This window comes from Toxotes jaculatrix, chromosome 15, assembly GCF_017976425.1.
Source record: "Toxotes jaculatrix isolate fToxJac2 chromosome 15, fToxJac2.pri, whole genome shotgun sequence".
Lineage (NCBI taxonomy): Eukaryota > Metazoa > Chordata > Actinopteri > Toxotidae > Toxotes > Toxotes jaculatrix.
The window spans coordinates 2,445,443-2,468,560 of NC_054408.1; the positions used below are offsets into that span (position 1 = coordinate 2,445,443).

Here is a 23,118-nt window from a genome sequence, read left to right on the forward strand (position 1 = left end):
ATAGAAGGTTAGCATTACTGATGAATGGATGAACAGAAAGATCATCCAAACACGACAATAACTTTATTACATTCACCTATTTCTGCTTCTCCCCCTCTTACCTGATAATCATCCCCATGTATGATAGAGAAGGCCGCCTCCTCAGCCAGGTGCTCAGAGAGAGGCCCGTTATGGAGGAAGGTCTCGGTGCTCTTCCCGGTGCGGACCTCCCGGATGCTGGAGACGTCCAGCCGAGCCCGGTCCCCGTCCTTCTTAGACGGCTCCCAGCGTAAGCAGCTCAGGTCTGGGTCCAGGGTGTAGAAACGACAGTAAACCCTGGAGTTGGGCCGGATCTTCTTCAGTTCACACCCGCCCTGCATGAACGCCAGGCAGTCTGCTGCGCTGCTCACCTGGGAAGCAAAACCAGAAAGAACTTTACCATCTATATTCAGTTACAGCAGTAGGTTCATTGATTTTTTTTAATCAGGTATTTCCAATATACCTTCTTCTCAGAGGGCATGCTGCTGAAGGACACAGTCTTCTTCCTGCCTCCACCCACCTTCTGTACGGAGGGATCCTGAGCAAAGACAAAGACAGATGACCGAGAGGTAAAAATGAGAAGAACAGGTGTTTTACAACACACTCAACATTCCTTTGGTCTCTATGAGTCGTACTGATTGTAAGAGAAATAGAGAAAGTGAAAGTGAAAAAATGTTCACAAACAGGTGTCCGCTTTCATCAGAGTCAGGACGATTCACAGTCTTGACATTGCTGGTATACTGGAAGTTTCTCTCCACACTGGAGGCTGCCTTTGTGTTGTTCTTTAAATGTACAACAAAAGGATCATTGCAGCAAACTGTGCAAATGTTTTTAATATCACATCCTTAACATTCTTGGTCCTGAGGGTTAAAACTCATAATAAGTAATCATTAAGTTCTGGCTTGGATTTGGATATTTTTGGGGCTTTTAGGTGTTTTCATAGCTTTTTTCTTTCTCTTTGGCTTTTTTAGCACAGAGGAGCCGATCCACTGTGTAATCTCCTTCTCTAAATTTGGACAGAATTGCTTTTATTTTCTCTCAGTCTTCCTGATCATCACATCCTTATTTAGCCTTGTGAGTTGGAACACTTGCAGGAAGGGTTTTCAAAAGTGGGGATGGAAGCTCTGTGAGAAGAACAGAGGCTAAGAATTTTTATTATTTGAATATATATTGTTAAATCACATTTATTTCTCTAAAAAGAAAAGTGCGAACCTCAAAGCTTCAAATTTAGCATTTAAGAATGTTTTAAGTTGAGTATTTGCTCAAGCATTTTCCAAATAACATGAAATATTTCCTAATTTGGTACATTAACAAGGCTTTACAGTCATTTCTGTATTTGTCACTTTCATCGAATGTGCAGCTCAGTTTGTGACAAAGAGAAAGGTTCGAAAAAAACCGGGTACATTAACAATCATCATCATTGTCTTACACATACAGCAGTGGAGTCAGTGGCAGTTAAATCAGGAAATTTGAAAAAGCTAAATGTTAACAGCATCCTGTTTTATTCCAGCGCTCACAACATGTATGAAAGACGAGAAAGAGCAGTGAGTGGATGTCTGTGGCTGGTTGGTATTCTGTGATATGTAGGTGTTTTTATCACCTCCACTTTATCTTCAGTGTTTTTTCTTCCACGTTCGAGTCCATTTAACTCCGAAGCCATTTCAGAAAATTGAAGGGAAACAGCCTTTACTGCAAATACTCCTCAGTGAGTTTATCAGTACAGTATATCAGTGCAAACCCAACACTGCGGGCTGATCGAGGTATCCGGGGAAAGGCCTGTTCGCAGGAGACGTGGCCAACTCTGCACTCAGCGCCACATGTAATTACTTCTGTCATTTCAGCTCAGACCATCACAGCTCATTACAAATCAGTGATGAGCTATGATTGGGGCCTTCGGTGAAAATCCCATGCAGCAGCGCTAATGAAAGCGAACCTAACATTGACATTTGCTCACCGAGCAGAGATGAAGCTGCCAATCAATCTGAGACTAGATGGAGATAGCCAGAGGCAGGAAGCAGAGATCTTAGCTGGGTAACCAAACAGCTGTGTACTGTAAATCTGTGTGTGTGTGTACAGTGTAAGATGAGATAAAATACAGCACAGTGACAGGGACTGGTCGGGATTTGATCGGCTGATTTAACCTGACCAGATGCATCAGTATCCGTTTGTAACGACCGATAAAGCACAAGAAAACTATTCAAGTTTATTACCAGTCCTGTATCAGTCAGGCTCTACCTATTATTATATTCGACCATTATTTTCCCAGTTAATTGTTTAGTCTGTATAATTTGTCAGAAAATTCTCCTCACAGTTTCCTCAGACCCAGAGCTGACATGCGTTAATGACTTTCTTTGTCTAAGCAACAGTCAGAAACCCAAAGATACTGAGTGCACGGTTGAAGGATTAGAAACGGTGAATGTTCACATCTGAGAAGCCGGAAACACTGGGGAAGAATGATGTAGCATTAAAAACTACTGTCAGCATCAGTCAGATGTAGGAAATCCATTGTATTTAATCACGTTTTGCAGGAACATCTAAAACATCATCAGCTCAAAGTTTACAAGAAATTCTAAAATTAGGGAAAGCTGTTCAGTGCCAAGCTGATGAAACAACAACGAGTAAGCCTCATAAAGAGGCCTGCGGGTCTCCAGGACGCCAGACAGAAAAAAAAACAGGATTATTCACCTACATACTTGTATTCTGCTTCTCTGTGACTGCAGGTTTCAGAACCACTCACATCCTGTGAAGTACAAAGAGGCTCTGCACATGTTAAATCTCCACCACCAACCACAGACGGACAGACTGAGCCGCTGAGCGATGAAAACGTGTCCAGATTTTTGAACATCTGTGTTTTTTCAGCTTAATACCCAGAACACTTTATTGTGCATCATAGTAAAAACACATCCGATGTCATTTTTTGTCACTTTCTCCCGAACACAGACTGTTACACGCTCACTGAGCATTCATCAGGAACACCTGTGCACCTGCTTATTCATACAGTCAGCCAATCACGTGGCAGACATACAACAGTGATGTTGGTAGCTCAGATAATCAGTCTGCAACTGCGCTGATCAGAAAAGCTTCTCAGGATGAACAACACGTCCAAACCTGAGGTGGATGGACTACAACTGCAGAGACCACGCCAGGTTCCAGTCCTGTCAGAGACCAGAGAGCTGAGGCTGCAGTGGACACAGGTTCACCAAAACTGGACAGATGAAGACTGGAAAAACACAGTCGGATCTGATGAATCTGGGTTTCTGCTGAGGCTGCAGATGGCAGGTTCAGAACTTGGCGTCAAAAACATGTTTCAAGGTTTGTTGCTGCCCATGTTCTTCCCTTTATGGCCACAGTTTTCTATCAGTAACCTGATATCATCATCATCATCATCATCATCATCATCATCGAGGGCAGCCTGAGCTTCGACGGGTGATCCAGGTTTACAGACTCTCAGTGGATCTGTTTCACTGCCTCTCTCACTCAGCTTCATGACCAACAATCAACAACGTGTTTACACTCTGAACATTTTATCTATTGTTAATATTGTTTTCATGTGACAGCGATATGTACACAGTGACTCACAGCCCGAACGAGCGGCGGCAGCCTGCTGGCTCCCAGGAGATCTGTGTGAAAACCTGCTGTCGCTCCCATCTATTGTCCACAGAATATGAATTAACAAGGTCGACTCTGTCCTGTGATCAAATCTGACAAATTTACTTCCTACGCACTCTGACAACAACCACGCACACACTGTTCAACACATCACTGAAATGTGAACAAGTAAACATCTAAACTGTCAACACACCCTGTGTGTGACTGTATGTTATACAGGACTTCGTTAAGTTCCTAGGAACCAAAGCACCGAGTGTTCACTGGAACACACACACACACACACTCCAATGATTTACAGATTATAAGGGAACTAACTTCCAGGCCTGTAACTGTTGTCACAGAGTCCTGTAAACATGCAGGGTGGATTTGAAGCCTTACAGGCCTCAGCTCTGCTTCCTGACTCTGAGGCTCTCACAGATCTGGCTGCAGGTGAGGATTTGAGGGGGCACCTGAGGCAGCCCATGAAACTCTGGCAGGTCTGGAGCCTGAGGAGAGATTCTGTAAACATGAAGTGGGAAAGAGGATTCACTTGTCTTGGAGGAAAGGAAAGTTGAAGGTGCTGCTTTGAAGTTATCGATAAGATACAAAAGGTTGTTTGTCATTAAAACGACTCATGGAAGGACAACATCACTCATCTTTGCTTTCTAGAACAGTTAAGGGGCCTGTGTAGTCTCTCAACACTGTCTGTCCAACAGTCAAATTAATTAAACTGTGGCAGAAGACGTGGACACAACAGGACGTAATTTAAAAATCCAGTCAAACCTCAAACAGTAAAAAATGTAGAAAACATGATAGAAATTCATGTATTGATTTTGAGTTTTTATAAGGTCAAGTATGAAGTTTGCACCTTGACCATATGTCCACTGTTTAAACTTTATATTCACACAGTGAAACCACTGTACTTTTAGTTAAGTACAATTTAAAACTCCTGGCTTTTACTTTACATTGTGGTATTGAATCTGAGTTACTTCTTCCACTGCTGTTGTGAAAACCTCAGAAAACCTTGTGTTTGGAAATAAGTCTAAACCCATCTGTTCTTAAATCTTGTCGACAAAACACACAACACAACGATCACCTGAGAAAGTGACGAGGGATGGGATGAGATGGAGAGAGAGAGAGAGAAACAGAGAACTGAAAATCGTTGCCTCGTCCCATTCACTACACAAACATATTGATTTCCAATTCCAGTATTCCCACACCTCCCAGCACACGAAAACACACAGGGAGGCAACGAGGTCAGAGCTTCCCATAAGGCCTGTTTGCTTGTTTCCCTTTATTCACGTAACTGTCCCACAAAATGTCTTTTTTATTAAGTTGGTCAGCGAGGACGCCGGTCAGACGAGCTTAGAGAAAGCAGGTCAGCGGGTATTTAGGTGGACAGAGGCGGGGGTTGGGGCGGGGGCAGGGGCAGGCATGGACTCATGGACCCGTGTGTGTCTCTCTGGCTGCGTTAGTGATGCTGCTGTGTCGTTGCGGCTGTCGTCACGGTTCCAGTGTGTGCATGTGATTATTTTTCCTCTGTCACTCCGACATCTTGGTGCATGACACACGATGCCATCCAGGAAACTATGGCCACATCCTCGTAAAGCCTTTAATGCAGCGCGCTGTTTGGCCTAAAAGTGAATCTATCAGTTATAATCCACAGCCTGCATTAAGCTCCATCTCCCTCTCTCTGGTTTGTTTCACGTCTACGCTCTCTTTAGCTCAGATTTGATCATTCTCTACATCACTGAGTTGCTGCCAGGGCAGAAAAAAAAAATCTCAGCACAGATGGAGAGATGGTAAAGAGACATGGGACAAAAAGCTGGAGGGAAAAGAGAGGAGATGCAACAAAGGTCAGACAAACAAATTAAGAGAATGGGTTAAAAATGAAAGGATGGCCTTCAGTGGAGATGGGGAAAAAACAGAAAGAATACAGTGCACGGGGGCAAATTGAATGAAAGAACAGATGAGAGATGGGAGATTAAAAAAAGGACTGAGATGCAACAAGTGGGGACACAGAGCGCAGGAGGAGAAAGGAGCAACAGTCGAATAAATGGATGCAGAACAATAAGTCATTGTGCTGAACAGGCATGGGCAGCAGATGAAGTGGTCACAGCAGCTGGCTCTTCACTCAGTATAAACCATTCAGCCTGTCACACAGAGACGTAAGAGCGACAAACAATACAGCAGAAGTTCACCGTTACATGTATGACCACAGAGAAAGGCAGGCTTTTATTTGTATAACCTGCACAGAGAGTAGTACAACATGTCTGATTCAGTCAGTTATTTCATTTACAGTTATTTTCATTTACTATTTGTCTTCAACAGTGTTTTTCTAATGTTTTTGGTTTAGTGTTTAGTTGTCAGGTCATTACAGACCCAGGGTATGTAGGAGTGTTTCACTCCCTGTGTGCTGGGGGCAAATGATTGTGGGTAATGTCAGTCTGACCTTGTGATGGCGCTGTTACTTCACTGTAACTATGAAAAAGTACAGACACAATGATGAATATGTCTGTTTATATTGTCACAGTTGTCAGGTTTAGTGCGGAGCAGCGTCGATGTACCTGAGGCCACTGACGATGAGAATTCAGCTTCATTCATGAACCGGGTTGTTTAAAAGCAGAACCAGAGCACGGGAATAACAAAGCTACCTCAGGGGACGCGAGCTCTGAGTGGGACAACAGCACGAGAGACTTCAGGAACGATGAGGGAATCTCACACAGTCGCCTCAGCTGCCTTGGCCTCGCTGAGACGGTCAAGAGAACCTCCACAGCTGGAGGTACCACATCTGTCCGTCCACACCCGACCATAGAACAGTGGAGTGGTGAACACAATAGACTCCACAATCAAGCATCTGTGATTCTTCATTACTGTGCTCTATATTACTGTGATCTAGAACAACCAGAGGTATGTGTTTGCATGAGACAGACAGGAAAATATATATATACAGAACAAAGAACAGACCCTGTTCAGAAGCTTAGTGGAAAAGGTTTTGTGGCCAGATGCTGGTCGATGTTGGTCAGCGCAGTGACACAAAAGCCCAGACGCAGCAGCGGTATCAGGGGCTGAGAGGCTAACAAAGAGGTGGCGCTGGTTCCGAGTCTATTTGGCACAAACCGAGTCCAGACTCAGCCGTCTCACCGTCAGGCTCGACGGCCTGCAGCTGTTTGAGCTGGACAAACCAGAGCCCAGGTGTTGAGGCTGAGTTCAGGACAAACTCAAGAGAAAAGTTTCTGGAAAACACTTCAGCGGCTGAGGAGAAGAAGAACGACATGACCAGGACTAAATCTGGACACGGATGAATTACGACCTGAATGAATATGATATGATTGCAGGCTGTTTTCCCTCCGTCGTCTCTGGCCTTAAAGACGTTTCTTGAGAACGAACTGGCAAGCTCTGATTAAGGCTTGATTAAGCATTTTTCACGCTCGATATGAAAATGGCTCAAAAATTTAGATTCATCAGTATTTCATTTACATCGTCATCAGACAGCACAAATCTGAATTTAGTTTAGTGAGGTTTTATTGCCACATCCGCCTCCAAAATGCCGACAAACCGCGGGTATTAATCTGCTGCGATAACAGCCTGCGCTCTTTTGGGAAAGCTTTCCACAAGATTTTGGATCCTGGCTGCAGGGATTTGCTCTCATTCAGCCACAAGAGCATTAGTGAGGTCCAATCCCACAACACTCAGGGTCCTTTTAAAACTAAAACACACAAACTGGTTGCATTCAACCCCGGAGATCAGCATTTTCATGTGGGTATGCATGTCCTGCAAACCATTAACAACAGACAGGAGGCTTTACTCCGACCCCCTGTGCTGCACAGTGACCTTCAACGGCTGTAACACACATGGCTAAACTTAAATTAACTCAAAGAGTCAATGGAACATTAATGTAAAAATCTATTTACAACTGCGACACAGGTCAAACCCACATCTGCTCATTCATCGCTCCCACACTGCGCCTGCTCCCTGCCTCAGTGTTTCCATCCATTGACCGACTTGTTAGTACAACCTGTTAACCTTGTGTGTAACGCTCTCTCTCTCTCTCTCTCTCTCTCTCTCTCTCTCTCTCTCTCACACACACACACACACACACAGACACACACACACACAGACTGCTGAACACACACAGACCAACACCTGGCAGTTGCATAAATCCAGTCCCAATCCGATCCCATGATCTGGCTAATGATCCCGCGGCACATTGGCAGTAGATTACCACAATAGATTACTGTGCTGCTGTCGGCATCCACAGTCTTACAGCCACTAATCCACCGCAAAGGACGGGCTGCTGTGTATCACGGTCAGCATGACAGCACACACACACACACACACACACACACAGATGGCTGACATTTACACTTCACTTTAATTATTCAACTCAGAGGATTATTTATGTATTTTATTTATGTATCGTATGCAGTTATAGTGTTGACCTGTCCGGTGACTGTTTTCACCTTTGGTCGGTTTTGTATAATTTTGTACAGTTTTTACTGTGTTGTTCAGTAAGTTCATTTTATTTGTGTGAAATCTTTAAATCTCAGTGAGTAACAGAAGAAAAACCTTTTAAAATACAAGTTTTACTTTAGATGTGTTGTACGTCTGAAAGCTCTAAGTCTCCTGATTCTATTTGTGCAAATATTTTAGGATCCATATCACGATAACAGCTGTAGACACAGAACTGGTTCAGACACCTTACATTTCTACCACCTTTGGTTCAGCATCTCCTCGACTCATTCTGATTTACGGAGTTTCTCTGAACAAAAGGGTTGAAGGACAGTCACCTTTTTATTTTGGCTTGTGCTGTTGGTGGACGAGTTACACCAGTGAAATAATGTAATAAGGAGAATTTATTTCCACACTGAGCAGAACATCAAGACGTTTAGATTCTGTTCTTGTTCGTTTGTTTCGTTGCCAACTCTCTGACATTTAAGAACATCTTTAAGTCAAAAGAAGTTAAATAATTTGTTTTTTTGTGAGTAGGACTGAGTTTTTCCTTTGATCTGTCACAGACAGTAAATCGAAATTTTCACTTTCAGCACTTTGATAAAAAACAGGCTCTGACTTCCAAATGCTGAAAACAGTCCATCAGGACAGTCAGAGGACAGTGCAGACCTTTTGCCAGTGTGTGTGTGTGTGTGTGTGTGTCTTTAAGCCTGATTTACCTTCTCTTATGCTAAACTGCACACAGACACTGTGCACTGCTGGAACTTAGTGAAAGATGAGACAGAGTGTGCAGAGCAAGAAGCGGAGTCAGTGTCAGGAAGCAGAAAGGATAAAAATCGAATAAACATTTTGAGGACAACCAGAATGATTAATTGATATCATGACCAGAAGTGCCTGTGTGTGTGTGTGTGTGTGTGTGTGTGTGTGTGTGTGTGTGTGTGTGTGTGTGTTAGCTCTGATTCCTGCAGCAGCTCTGTGTGGTACGGTTGCTGCTTCCTGCATAGTTTGGATTCTGCCGACAGAGTCAGTTCAGTTCTTATCAATATAAACGATCAATGATTATCTCAAACCAATTAGAATCACAACAGCTCCAATAAAGTCAGAACACGGAGGCCTGTAACCACTTTATGTCTCTGTGTATTCAAAGAAAAAAAAGGTATGATGCTGATGTTCTGTTGCTGCTCTGAGTCTTGGGTGTCGGTGAAGCTTTGGCCTCACGCTGCACAGGTGATTGTGAAGGACAGGAGAGCTGATGGGGACATTTCAATCAAAGGCCTTTTGCACCACAGCACTGCGCGCGCGCACACACACACACACACACACACACACACACACACACACACACACACACACACACACACACACACACACACACACAGGCACACACACACACACACCATTAACAGGGTCTGGCTCCTCTCTGGCTTTCTGCCCGTCTGCCCTCAAATAATGAAGAGAGTCTCTGATGGATTTCAACAGGGCTTTCTGCTTCACCTTGGCTGATTCCCTGCACACACACGCACACGCACGCACACACACACACACACACACACACACGCACGCACGCACGCACACACACACACACACACACGCACGCACACACACACAACTTAAAAAACAATACCACTGGTTAAAATAAGATGTGAGGTGCTCAAACAGCTGAACGACATAACGTCGTGTTCTGGCTCTCGGACGATCAGGTGGTCAGTCTGATCAGATCCACAGTCTGATTTCACACATGATATTAGTATCTAACGTGTTTATAACTGCTTAGAACTTGTAGGTGTAAAAAGTGCATGCTCAGCTTTACGGCTTCAGTCAGACATGACATTTACACAAAGAAGAGATTTTGTTAAACCTTGTGCCACATTTGGAAACCGAGCTGGTGATTCCGGCTCTTTTCAGACGTGATGCCAACATGTGGAACTGTCCTCAGATTTCCATAAAAAGGTGCACGTCTGACAGAGGCTGTGTAAGCAGATGCATTGTTTTCCCTGCCGTCCAGCAGCCTGTGTCTGAACATTCGATTGTCTGTACAGAAGCCGAGAATGTGCGCTGCCTCCTGCAAAACACTGCACGTAAATTAAACTACTGTGACACCAGAGGACAAACCAAACCCACTCAGACAGAGGACAGTCCTCTTCTTCATGTCCAGACAATTTCCCTCTTTCACCTCTTTAACCTCTAAATCTGCCTCAGCCTTTTCTCTCCTCCTGTCTGTGCTGCTCCGTCTCCCTTCTTTCCATTTCTCTTTATTCCTCCTGAATCCCTCCGCTCATCGTCCCCTCTGACCCACTAAACGAGGCACATCCCCTCCTCTGCTTCCTCTCCGACTTCTGTCTGCCTCTTCTTGTTGATCACCTCCTCTCTTTTCCTTCCTCTCTCGTTTTTTCTTGTTCTTTTCCTTCTCTCCCATTCCCCTTTATTGTCTGTCCTTCATCTTCACCCTCCTCTTCTCGTCCTCCATTGCTCCGTCCTAGCATTTGTGCTATCAGGGGAGGCCTGGAGGGGTCTTTAGGCGGTGGCCACAAGGGGCCTTTATCCAAAGCAATGACACACTTCCAAGTCAAGAGGACATTTGTTATGTAACAGCTTAAAGCTTCCCGGCTTCTCTGGTGGGCCTCTGACTCGACTGATATCTACACACATGCACAGATAAATACAAACAGACACACACACACACACTCTCAGACAGAGAGAGAGAGAGGAGGGAGGGAAGATTAAGCTTGAACTGAGATCAAGAGGAGGGAGAGAAAGTGGGAGAAGCGACAGAAGGAAAAAGAAAGGGAGGGGGGAGAGAAAGAGGACAAAGTGACAAGAGATTAAGAAAGGAGAAGGCAGAGGGAGATGAGGAGACAGGCAGGGATGGAGAAGAGAGAAGATGGAAGAAGAGGAGAAAGGAAGAGAGAGAACGAAAAAAGCAGTGGTGGAGAAACCTGAGCCGAGCCTTAAGGGGGAAAAAATAAAATAAATGAACGGAGGGAGAAAAGCAAGAGCAGGAGCAGAGAGGAGGTCAGGTAGGTATCTCACAGACACAGAGACAAAGACAATAAATAAATAAATAAAACAGGCCTGACATCTGAGTGCTCTATTCGTGCTCTCAGTGAGGGAAGGAGACATGAAAACAAAGATGAGGACGGGAGGGAGGGCAGAGGAGACAGTTGGATGGCAGCTCTGAAAAGGAGATGTTTAGTAAATGGCTTGATGAATCTTTCAGGGATGAAGAGGGAGCAGCAGGAGGAGGAGAATGATGAAGAGGAGGAGGAGGAGGAGGAGGAGGAGAATGATGAAGAGGAGGAGAAGGAGGAGGAAAAAGCTTATTTTGAATAATTGACTATAAAGGCTATTAAACCAAGACAGTGCATCTCATGTGGTTTATCTTGATGCATAATGCATTTCAACAACACATGTGGGTCACGTATGATGAATGGAGAAATGTACAGTAACAGTGTCAGAGTGTGTGTGTGTGTGTGTGTGTGTGTGTGTGTGTGTGTGTGTGTGTGTGTGTGTGTGTGTGTGTGTGAAACAGTGAGTCTGTCAGACAAACCCAGCACCGGCTGAGACGGCAGTTATGCAACCAGCACACGGCAGCTTCTGAAATTATTCAGACTCCTTCGCTTCACACACTTCACTGTGTTGTAGATTTGATTTGATGAGTTTTTAGTACAATTTTTTTGGCAAATTTACTAAAGATAAAAGACTCAAATCTCTCATTTACAAAAGTGTTCAGAGCTGTAGTCCAGGACTTTGCTGAAGCCCCTTTGGCAGCAGTTACAGCTTCCATTCTTCCCGGCTAAGACTCTACAAGCTTTGCTCACCTGGATTTGGGCAGTTTATCCCATCCTTCCTGACAGATCCTCTCAGCCTCTGTCAGACTGGATGGGAAGCATCTGTGAACTGTCATCTTCAGGTCTCTCCACAGACCTTATGTGGGTTTACGTCTGGACTTTAGCTGTGTCACTCAGGACAGACAGAGACTTGTCCTGAAGCCACTCCAGTGTGGTCTTGGCTGTTTCTGAAACAGCGTCACGTTGCCACCACCTTCATTAAATGATGTCCAATCAGTTCAGTTTTCCACAGGTGGACTCAGATCAGGTTCAGACCACAGTCTGAAGTCTGAACACTTTAGTAAATGAGAGATTTCAGTTTTTGATTTTTAATGAATTTGCAAAAAAATCTTAAAACACGTTTTCATTTTCATTTTCATTATAGGATATTAAGTTTAGATTAATTATCAGCCATTTACAATTCGATCTACAACACAGGAAACAGAAAAATGAAGGGACGGCTGTCTGAAGCCACTGTATCCACACACACACGTTTGTACATCTATCTTGGTGAGGACACTAGATAGATGTCCCTAGCCTCTAACCCCGAGTCCTAAACCCGAGTCTTAACTCTCAAACAGTCATTTTAAGGTGAGTGAACACCGGTCAAAATGTCCTCACTTCAGTAGGTTAAAATTCAAACCGGTCCTCACACTGTACAGCCATACAAGTACACACACACACACACACACACACATGCAAGTGGTCTACATGCACACTGTTGATCTCATGCTTCTACTTTCAATACGATTTCTGCCGCTGCCTAGCAACCACAGGTGAAGGACACTAGATGGGATAATGAAAATGTAATAGTCTCAACTGTCTTTTTTTATCCTCAACAAACAGAGAGAGAAGAAAAAGACAAGAAAATAAAAGGAGATGTAAGGAAAGGAAAGGAAAGGAGAGGTAAGGAAAAGAAAGGAAAGAAAGGAGAGGAAAGGTAAGGAGAGGAAAGGAAAGGAAAGGAAAGAAAGGAGAGGAAAGGAAAGGAAAAGAAAGGAAAGAAAGGAGAGGAAAGGAAAGGAAAGAAAGGAGAGGTAAGGAAAGGAAAGGAGAGGAAAGGAAAGGAAAGGAGAGGTAAGGAAAGGAAAGGAAAGAAAGGAGAGGAAAGGAAAGGAAAGAAAGGAGAGGTAAGGAAAGGAAAGGAAAGGAGAGGTAAGGAAAGGAAAGGAAAGAAAGGAGAGGAAAGGAAAGGAAAGAAAGGAGAGGTAAGGAAAGGAAAGGAAAGGAGAGGTAAGGAAAGGAAAGGAAAGGAGAGGTAAGGATAGGAAAGGACAGGAGAGGAAAGGAAAGGAAAGGAAAGGAAAGGAGAGGAAAGGAGAGTAAACAGAGATTAAAAGAAAAAAAACTCATTTGCGTGTGCGTGCCACTGTAAATGAGTGTGTGTCTGTCTCTGTACAACCCAGCGTCACACCCATTTCCTGTGTGAGCGCTTGAGCCTGAAAGGGTTTCCGCAAACAAACGTGTATCTGAGCTCTGATAATTTGTGTAAAAACAGTCAGAGCTCGGATGCTGCAGCAGAGACCCTGTCAGGACACAGCGCTTCACTCCCGCTGCCCGAAATCTCCTCGTCACATCTGCGTGTCCACCTCTGCTCTCACGTCATTTTCACGTGGGTTCCCGGAGTTTGGAAAGTCATGGCTACGTGCAGCTGTGTGTGCATTTCATTTAAAAACACACAGGATCAGACAAAATATTCCCACGAGCCTGTAGTTCAAACCTCTGTAGTACAAACCTGCCTTGTTTATGTCTGAACACTTGCATTTATGTGTATGAAATCTGAGCATGGCTTTTGACTTAGGCGCATTACAGTGGAGCTCAGCTGTGTGAGTTCCTCATATAAGGAATATTACTTTATTACATGTGATTTAATACACTAAACTACGGTACTTTTTGGATGTGAAACTTTTCTAAAGACGTGAGACTAAAGACGTGAGACTGAAAGTGTCACAGTGACATTCGTATTTTACTGAAATATGTTTTGTTAGCAGCTCGGAGACGCTGCTCTGTCAGGACCAGTCTCTCTCCTGTCCTGGCATCTTATTCTCAGGGTTTACTGTCATGTTATTTAGAGATGGATGAAAGCTCCTTATCTTTGCCACTACACGGTTTATTCCTAAGACATGTTTGTACCATTGGTTACCGCAAATAACTGAAAACAAACCAGGAGGGTTAAATGAAAGTGCTTCCTCCATTTTGGACTCTGACTTTCCATTTCCTCAAACTATCAACTGATCTTGTTCAACAGTATAAATTTGCGTGACATTTTCCTGAAGTTGAACACAAAAAAAGATTTTGTCGTTTAATACACTGGTGTGAACAGGCCTAAAGACAACTGTACACACGCTTCACGGAAGCAACATTTTATAGATCAGACGATTAATGTGGAAAATAATCAGCAGATCAATCAATGGAGAAAATGATCATCAGTAGTGGTCTGACTCCGTGTGGGTGAATCACAACCAGAAGTAAAAGTAAATGGCACGAAAATCTGAACACAAACACCAAAACAACATCTCACTGAAATCGCAGAGCCGCGCTAATCATGGTGCCAGGTGTGCAGAGCGTGGTTCAGCAGGGCACTGACACAAACAGCTCAGGGATTTATGGTCACATGAATCCACAAGGTCACACACCGAGCCAGCTGCCCTCTGTACAGTGCCTGATGCAGCTGCATCCTACAGCACGTGCTTCAGGTATTTACAGCCAATACAGGCTGACTTTTGTTGAGTTTAGGATCAAGATTCAAATAAAACTTCATGAATCCCACAAGTCAAGAGTGTCATGGGGTTTTTTTTATTGCAAAGGAGACAACTGTGAAAAAGTTTTTACTCTTTATGTCAGTGCCCGAGTGAGACAGATGGAAAGAGACAGAAACGATGTATGGAGTCAGTAAAGCTGACGTTAAATGACAGGACTGCACAACATCTGTGAGGACGAGAAGAAAATACAGAGACGGAGAACATCACTTTAAAAATGATTACTACTGAAACATCTTCAAAAGCCCAACTTCTAGGACCAAAATCGTGTTTAAACAACAAATTCCCAACCCAAAGTTTGTTTTTGCTGTTTAACACTGCAACTGAATTATCACCACAAAAACACAAGTGAGAAAAAGCATGGGAGGGTGAGGAGAGGGGACGATGACCATTACTATTACAGAGATAGAAGGGGAAAAACGGAAATGGCCTTGAGATAGAACAGGGAGCAGCTGGACAGATAAATAAGAGTAACAGCAGTAAGGGCTGGGATTAAGGCCTGAGGAGGAAACACAGTCAAACCAAACCCATATTTCATTCTTAAAACGTGTGTGAGTTTGAAGCTGAGACGCCTGAAGTGAAGGAAAAATGACTTTCAGTGATTTGTGATGCTAAAAATTACAGGTGTTTGTTTTTTTAATTTTTTTTTGTTTTGTTTAGGAATGAAAGGACTTGAAGTGTGTGTGCTGTGATTGGCTGAAGTGTCAGGTTGTTACCTAAGCAGAGACAGAAGCCATTGTCATTGCATTGTACATTCATAATGATTCATAAGGTCGTATCTGCCAGCTGTCAACAAAAGCTCAAGCCTTGATTGTGAATCTGAAAATCACACTCCTACGCTCAGTCACACTCCTACGCTCCTAACACTTGACAAGAAAAAAAAATATAATTAGTACAGTTTGTAAAATAACCAGAACAAGCGACATGTACCGTTGTGAAAGTAAACGCACAATAAAATCATGGAAGATTTATTTGAACTGGACAGCAGGGAAACACAAAGAAAACCCAATTAATTCTGTTCTCTTCAGCTAAATAAATCAGTCAATACATTCAGAAAAAAAGAAATAAATATAACTGTAATTTATTTCTCTTTATTTCTTGGTTTGATTTGTTTTAACTCAGATTATGTTTCTTTAATAAACATTTTACAACTTAATGATTAAAAATTCACCGAGCTGTTGCTGTGTGCAGTTTTTCTGTTCAGAGATTAATCTGCTCAGATTTCTCTGCTGATGAACTGTAAGAGCAGCCTGACGCTGAGCATGTTTGCAGCCGTTTTTTCTGAACTCTGAGACCCATGATTTGTTCTGTCTTTTCCTTTAATCACTGCCAGGCAGCATCTAATAACCACACAGAAATGCCTGAAACTGTAGACTTTGTTCTTGTTGCAAGAAAACTTCTCTGTGGTTAATAACAAGAAGAAGGTGATCAGAACCACGCACGAACAGGACAGGACAGGACAGGACCGGACCATACAGTAAAACACCAGGTTTTATGGGTACGAGAAGTCAGATGTTGAAGTCTTTGCTCATGCTTGGAAAACATTAGAGAACACAATGAGCCACAGGCAAATTACAGCCTGGACCGGAGCTCGGATCTCTTCTCAAAAGGTTTCACCAGTATGACTGTGAATGTAACCCACACAAACACCACAGAGAAGTGAGAAGGATTCAGCAGCTTTGCTTCATTGGAAATTAATCAAATAAAAGTGCAATTTACAGCAGAAGAACTCAGCGTCAGCAAGAACCAGCTCTTGCTGAATCATGCAGCCCTGAGTCCACGTCTTCTGAACTCTTCACAGAGTCAGACACATCTAAAAAGAGACAAAAACAGAGAAGACCAGCCACAGCTGGTTCCCATTTTAGAAGAGCTCCTACACAGGTGATGGTGTTTTTCAATTTCATGCCATATAGGTTTCTCTGAGTAAACACGGGCCCAGACAAACACAGTCCTCAGCCCCACAGAGGAATTCTTCTCCTCATGAAGGTGGAAAGTTTGTGATCAGAAGTCTCTTCCTTTGAAAGCTGGATGTCTGAACAGCCAGGACAGATCGGGACAGATTGGGACAGATCAGAGACGCAAAAAAGATTTTATCCAGGTGAACTGAAGAGAGGAAATGAGGTGAGATGTGGATGAGAATATGAGGCCAAATGTGGAAGACAGGTTTGACTAGTGCTGTTGTATCTGCAGATACATGTGTGTATAATGAATGTTTACAAAAATAAAAGCTGTAATAGAGATCCATATTGTAAAGCTGCCTGTTGTTAGTGTGTTTTCTGTCAGTGAGTTTTACTGTTGGGAGACAAATGTCGTTGATGTTCTGGTACCAGACTTGATCCTGGGATGTGGTTCCAGTGTTTTGGTTGCTTTGGTGCATTTTGGATGTGATTATCTGTTGGGCTGAGCTGCATGCTGTGTAAAGACGCGTGCAGACCGTCTCCTACTGATCCAAGCTTTGGTCTCCAACTTCTGCCAGAAATAACAACTTTCTGCATTTGGTGCTAAAGTACAGTGGATCAGAGCTGGTTTGCAGAAAATAAGAGCAGATGAGACTGAGCCAGCAACAAAACCAAAACAATGGAAAAAAAGAAAACTCAGCAGAGCTGCAGAGTTGGATGTGAATTCTCTCTGATATCACACATTAATGAGTCATTTCGCTAAAAAAAATACTGATGAATGTAGGTTTTATGTGGAGGTGCTCGGTCTGGCTTCTTCATTAGAGCCTTACTGAGGTTTCAGTTCATCTGAAAAGCTACAGCATTCCCCTGAAATGTTTTCAGGTTTTAAGTGAAATGCAGGTACATTCTTCAGGTGAAGGTCATTTATCCACAGTGTACTGAAACAGAAATCAAGCCTTCGAATATAACACAAACAAGTGCAGCTGGAACATGAAGCATTAAGGTACAAAAAGTTAACTGAGTTTTACAGTTTTTAACAACCTAACCCAGAAGGGTTTGGTTTGAGTTATAACACCGCGGAGGCCTTCCCTCTTAGGACTTAAAGCATGACAGTGCAATTTGTGCTCGACTGGATTTCATTAAAGGGAGGCAATGCTAATCAAGCAGATCTGAGTTAATCATCTTTTCAGTTAATCTCCCCAGATAGAAGCTGCAGGGATCCGCACCTCAAACCACCACAGCATCTGACAAGTGAGGAGTCACAGCAACATGAGGAGGGACGGATGGACGGATGGACCGTGGGATGAGAAAGGGGACAGAGAAGAGTGAGGAGGGAGGAGGTGGTGGTAAAACTGAGACAAGAGAGCGGAAGGGAGCGATACAGCCAGCAAGAAACAGATTATGATAAATGTCAGTCTATTATTGCCTGAATAGAATTTAGGACAGCAGGGCGGGAGGGACGGGGGAGGGGGGTGGCGACAGAAAAAGACTGAGGGAAGCAGAGTGGCTGAGGCGAGAGGAGATGGGCTGGAGGTTAGTGGAGCGGTGGGTTTGGAAGTGTGTCATGAAATCCTGAAACACACACACAGTGACACACAGACACACACTCAGGCCAGAGATGCCGTCGTAACCGAGTGATGCGGACAGGCCGGTCAGCGGCGGCCGCGGCAGGTCGTGTCGTCTCAGCAGGTAATCTGCGGTGTCACATTAAACGGATTCATTACTGCGCGACTGCAGGGGCCACAGGAAGGGTTTTTATGTCAGCAAATCATAATTACAGACTACGTTACCTTCACTCTGACATGGAGCTACTGCAAACAAGAGTGACCTTATAACTCGTACTCAGGTTTCTCAACGTCACCAAACAGAAAATGGGATGTGTGATAAAATTATCTCAAACTGACTGAAAGAAGTTAATAAACAGATCGTCCCCTATAACCTCAGCAGCCCCATCAGCTTCTCTGACATTTAAAGACATTATAACTATAATCCTGAGAATGTAATGCTCTCGATATCTGTTTTGTAGTAAAGATGATGATGAATTAATGTGGATTTGTAACGGCTGAGGACAGAATTTACCATTGTCTGTGTTGGAGCCTCATGTTGGGTGGAAACGAGGCTGCAACTAACAATTATGTTCATTATCGATTAATGTGATGATTATTTTCTTGATTAGTCAATGGATCATTTTGTCTACAAAATGCCCTCTTTACCCTAATCTACCCAACCCAAGGGTGACATCTTCAAATGTCTTGTTACATTGGTCATCATTCAAAAACCCAAGGGATTTTCAATTTACCGTCGTATCATAAGAGCATTGAGAAATAAAAACATAAAATCTTAACATTTAAGAAGCTGGAAACAAAAACAAAAACATAGACAATAAAGAAAAGGCTGAAGAAAAGGAAAATGCTATCTGATATTTAAGCAGAAGCTGCAGCTTTATAATAGTAATAACAATAATCATAATAAGTATGCTCGCTGTGGAACATTGGTTTATTATTGTTTGCAAAAAAATGTATTAAGAATACAAACAAAATTTGGTGAAATGACACTGATGAAAACTTTGCATCTGTTGCTGCAGACGTTGGACATTTAGTGAAACCTGGTCAACAGTTAAAAATAGTTTTCAGTGAGTCAGGATGCAAATATGAATGAAAAGAGGAACTAGTACGTCTGGTGACTTCTTATTGTGTGTGTGTGCGGCACATTTCCATCAGTCACTCTGAGCGGTTGAGCTTGACAAACAGCTTCGTAAACCCACACAGTTCACCGAAAATTTACGGAAAGAAAAGAGTGAAAGTAAGAGTGAGAAGAGCAGAGAAACACAGAAGTAGTGTCCAGCTGTGAGAGCCTCACCCTGCTCACAGTGTGTGCTAACTGCAGGATGAAGTGTGTGTGTGTGTGTGTGTGTGTGTGTGTGTGTGTGTGTGTGTGTGTGTGTGTGTGTGTGTGTGTGTGTGTAGGTACGACCGTGTGAGCTTGGGAGCAAACTGGGATACGGAAGCAATGGAAAAAACACCCAGGGGTTGTAGGTGAATGCCAGGGGCTTGCCAGCTACAGTCAATGCTATACTCACACACACGCACACGCACGCACGCACACACACACACACACGCACACGCACGCACGCACGCACACACACACACACACACACACACACACACACACACACACACACACACACACACACACACACACAATATGAAACGTTACTGTTTGTTGGGTCTCCTTGAAAAAAAAAAACACATTACATAATACAATCTTCTTATGTAACAGACTGAAGTCACTACACATACGCACACACAGACACACAATTGTTAGAACAAATACACATGAGAGACAAATGCAGGATACAAGGTCGGACCCGTGTAAAGCAGATGTAAACACACAAACACACAAACGTGCACTAACACATAAACACAGGGAGCAAAACGCAGGAACATTAAAAATAAACAGCTGCTGTGTAAACATCATCCCTAAACATCCACTTCATTCATTTAAGTAGTTTCCACAATACAGCAAGAAACACACACACACACACACACACACACACACTGCACATACTGTACAGACACACACATGTGACCCCATCAGTTCAGCCTCAGCCCACCGGATGTCTGTGTGTGTGTGTGTGTGTGTGTGTGTGTGCTTTGGAGAGCAACATGGGAATGCTGTTTGGTTAGTCTAATTCCCACACACAGACAATGGAAGTTAATTAATAACACGAGTAGTTAATGAGCGTAAGGTTAAATGAAAATCCGTCTGCATGATGTCGACAGGTTCGTTACAGCAGAACTGTTTCTGAGAGCAAACCTTGATTCTGAAGATGCTCAGTAACAAATCATGAAGGATTCTGAGGAATCGACAACATGAGACAAACAATTTCAGGCTCAAATGTCTCAAGAGGACACATCAAAACAAAGGTCATGTTCATATTTACAGCGTAGCGAGTCCTCGCTCGCCTCTGATCCATGAACCCTCTCTGGGACTTTCTTATCATCAGTGTGGAAGGCAACAGCAGATACCTCCCATTGAAAAGCTTAGGGAAGCAGCTGAGTGCTGCTCTTTATTGGAAGCTGAAAGGTTAAACTGATGCATACGTCAGTTCGTCCTCATCCTTGAAGCATTTAAACAAAGTAAAACATGTTTGAAAATACCAGCGAAGCCTAAATCTCATCTCTGTGTGGCTACAGCTGCACCTGAAAACAGTCCTGCGCTCTGAGTTTACCCTCCACTGTTTTCTCTGCAACCCTGTCTCCAAGAAATGACATTTATATGCAACTAATTTGCAAGAGCAAACACATTTTGACAGAAACACACTGCTAACCTCACTACACTTCTATTATCATGAGGAAAAATAAACTAATGTCGTATCATGTGTGTTAAAATGTTCACAGATGATGTGTTTGTTTTCTATCAGATCATCTAGTCTTACAGAACAATAAGTATTATTACAGTGTTTTATGGTTATGTAGGTAAAGATCCTGCTCACACTGAGTTCACACTGACTAGTTTAGTTTGTCCGATCTCCTCCGGCTGAGCCCGCAGCCATTAATACATGTACCACTTCATTTAATGTTGCCACTGAACATGATCCAGAGATTTTATTTGTCAGCACGATGAAATTGGGAGAACAACTTAGTGATTTATAAACGTAATTCTTCGCAGATTTGTTTTTTGTTTGAATTTGTGTTTCACACTTGAAAAGTGTGACCGAACAGGCCTGAAAAACCAGCAACAAGCCTGTTCCAGGTTTTATAAAGTGTTAATGTCACTGGACTTTACAAAACAAACTATTCTAAATATGAAGAAAATATTATTCCCATTATTTTAGTATCGGTTTCAGTTTTTTTTGTCCGACTGTATTTAATTATGTTGGATACAAGGATGTTTGAGCTGTGATCCTCCATGAAACTGGGATTTTTCTGTCCATATTCTAAGCTAAAGGAGGAGGAGCAGCACTGACAGCTCTTCACATCATTATCCAAGATTTTAAAAAAAAACCTGAAGATTATTTTCTTTGTCTCTGAAAATGTTAAAAAAAAAAGGTTCTGCTGTTGAGAAACAGATGAAAGAAACTTCTGATGATTCAGAGATGGAGCATGAATTGAATATCGTCATGCCAACAAATAAATAAGGGAAAAGCCAACAAACCACACTAAGAAGTAACAGAATCACGCTTTGCCTCTGTGTCAAATCCAATTGACTTCACTCTGATTTACTTCAGTTTGCATGCAAGGGAAATTTGAAAACAGAAAGCAAAGAAAGAACTTGTGATCACTCAAATCTGGTGGCACGATCCCCTGAGGCCGCAAAAAAAATCTCACAACTTCCTCCTCTAACACTCTCAAGTCTTTATTTGCAGATTGCAGCATGGATGGATTATCGAACCGGGCACAGAGGTCGCAGAGGTCGCAGAGGGCGACCCCCCCCAAAAAAAACTTACCACAGGCTACCAAAGACTAGACAAACAGAACAAACTGATGCAGAACAACTACAAACAGGCACAAAAACAAAGAAACAAAGAAATAAAATCGCACAAAGACACAAGTGCAAAGAGGAACAACATTATCACAAAGACACACAAGAGGCACAAAAGAACAACAAAAACAGGCGACTTGGTTTCCTCACTGACTTTCGGTCTGGAGATCTGATACTTGTCTGCACCACCATCGTTTTCAATTCACTTCCACAGAGAAACTAGAAAAAAAAGACCACAATACCCACAATGCCACACGACACACACTTCACAGATAGAGGCTGAACAATTTAAAGCTGAGACAAATTTCCAGAACTTCCTGCTCTCTCAAACTAGGGTCCTATTACAGCTGATAACAGTTCAGTAACACAACACAAACATGTGAAACCAAACACGCACACACACACACACACACACAGCGTCCTACATTTAAGCCATCAGTGCTATTTGTCACTGCAACGACCTGCTGTCAGCCTCAAACTCATTAGCAGCAAGTATCACATATTTTGTCTCTCACACACACACATCCATCCATATGCAACACATACTTTCTGTACTGACATTCTGCTCTTTCTCACACACACACAGACACACACACACACACACACAGACACGCCAACACACACAAACAGACACACACAGTCACAGATAATGCTATTTATAGACCATAATATTCCAGCTCCTTTAACACAGCCCAGTCTCACAGGAAATCCTATATGGCCTCCTCCACACGCTCAGAATGTGTTGAATACATATTTGTCATATAAGCGCGCACACACACACACTCACACTCACACACACACACACTCACACACACACACAGAGGAACAGCCTCTGTAATAAGCTGACTTAATGTCAGGAACGTAGCCAGGTGTCATTATCTAACAGCATGCATCTTTCAGAGTGTGTGTGTGTGTGTGTGTGTGTGTGTCAGGGGGTTAGAAGTGTTCACATAACTCTGTCCATGGAGACCACCAGTCTCTGTTTGACAGTTTTCATATCACCATAATGATTCAAGAGTCAATATTTTTAGTTTGCACGTTCAAATGTCGACGTCTGAGCCTCGACGATTCGTCGAACCAGATTCTGAAGGC

General features: G+C 43.0%; 1 protein-coding gene across 1 annotated transcript in view; it reads right to left on the bottom strand.

Moving 5' to 3' along the window:
- The window catches only part of plcl1 (phospholipase C like 1), a 71,702-nt gene that overhangs the window by 22,277 nt on the left and 26,307 nt on the right, over positions 1–23,118 (bottom strand). The window contains exons 2-3 of the mRNA XM_041057407.1: positions 482–556; positions 102–389 (exon numbers count right to left, since the gene is read on the bottom strand). Of these exons, the coding sequence (XP_040913341.1) occupies positions 102–389; positions 482–556 (363 nt within the window). The remainder of the gene's footprint in view (positions 1–101; positions 390–481; positions 557–23,118) is intronic.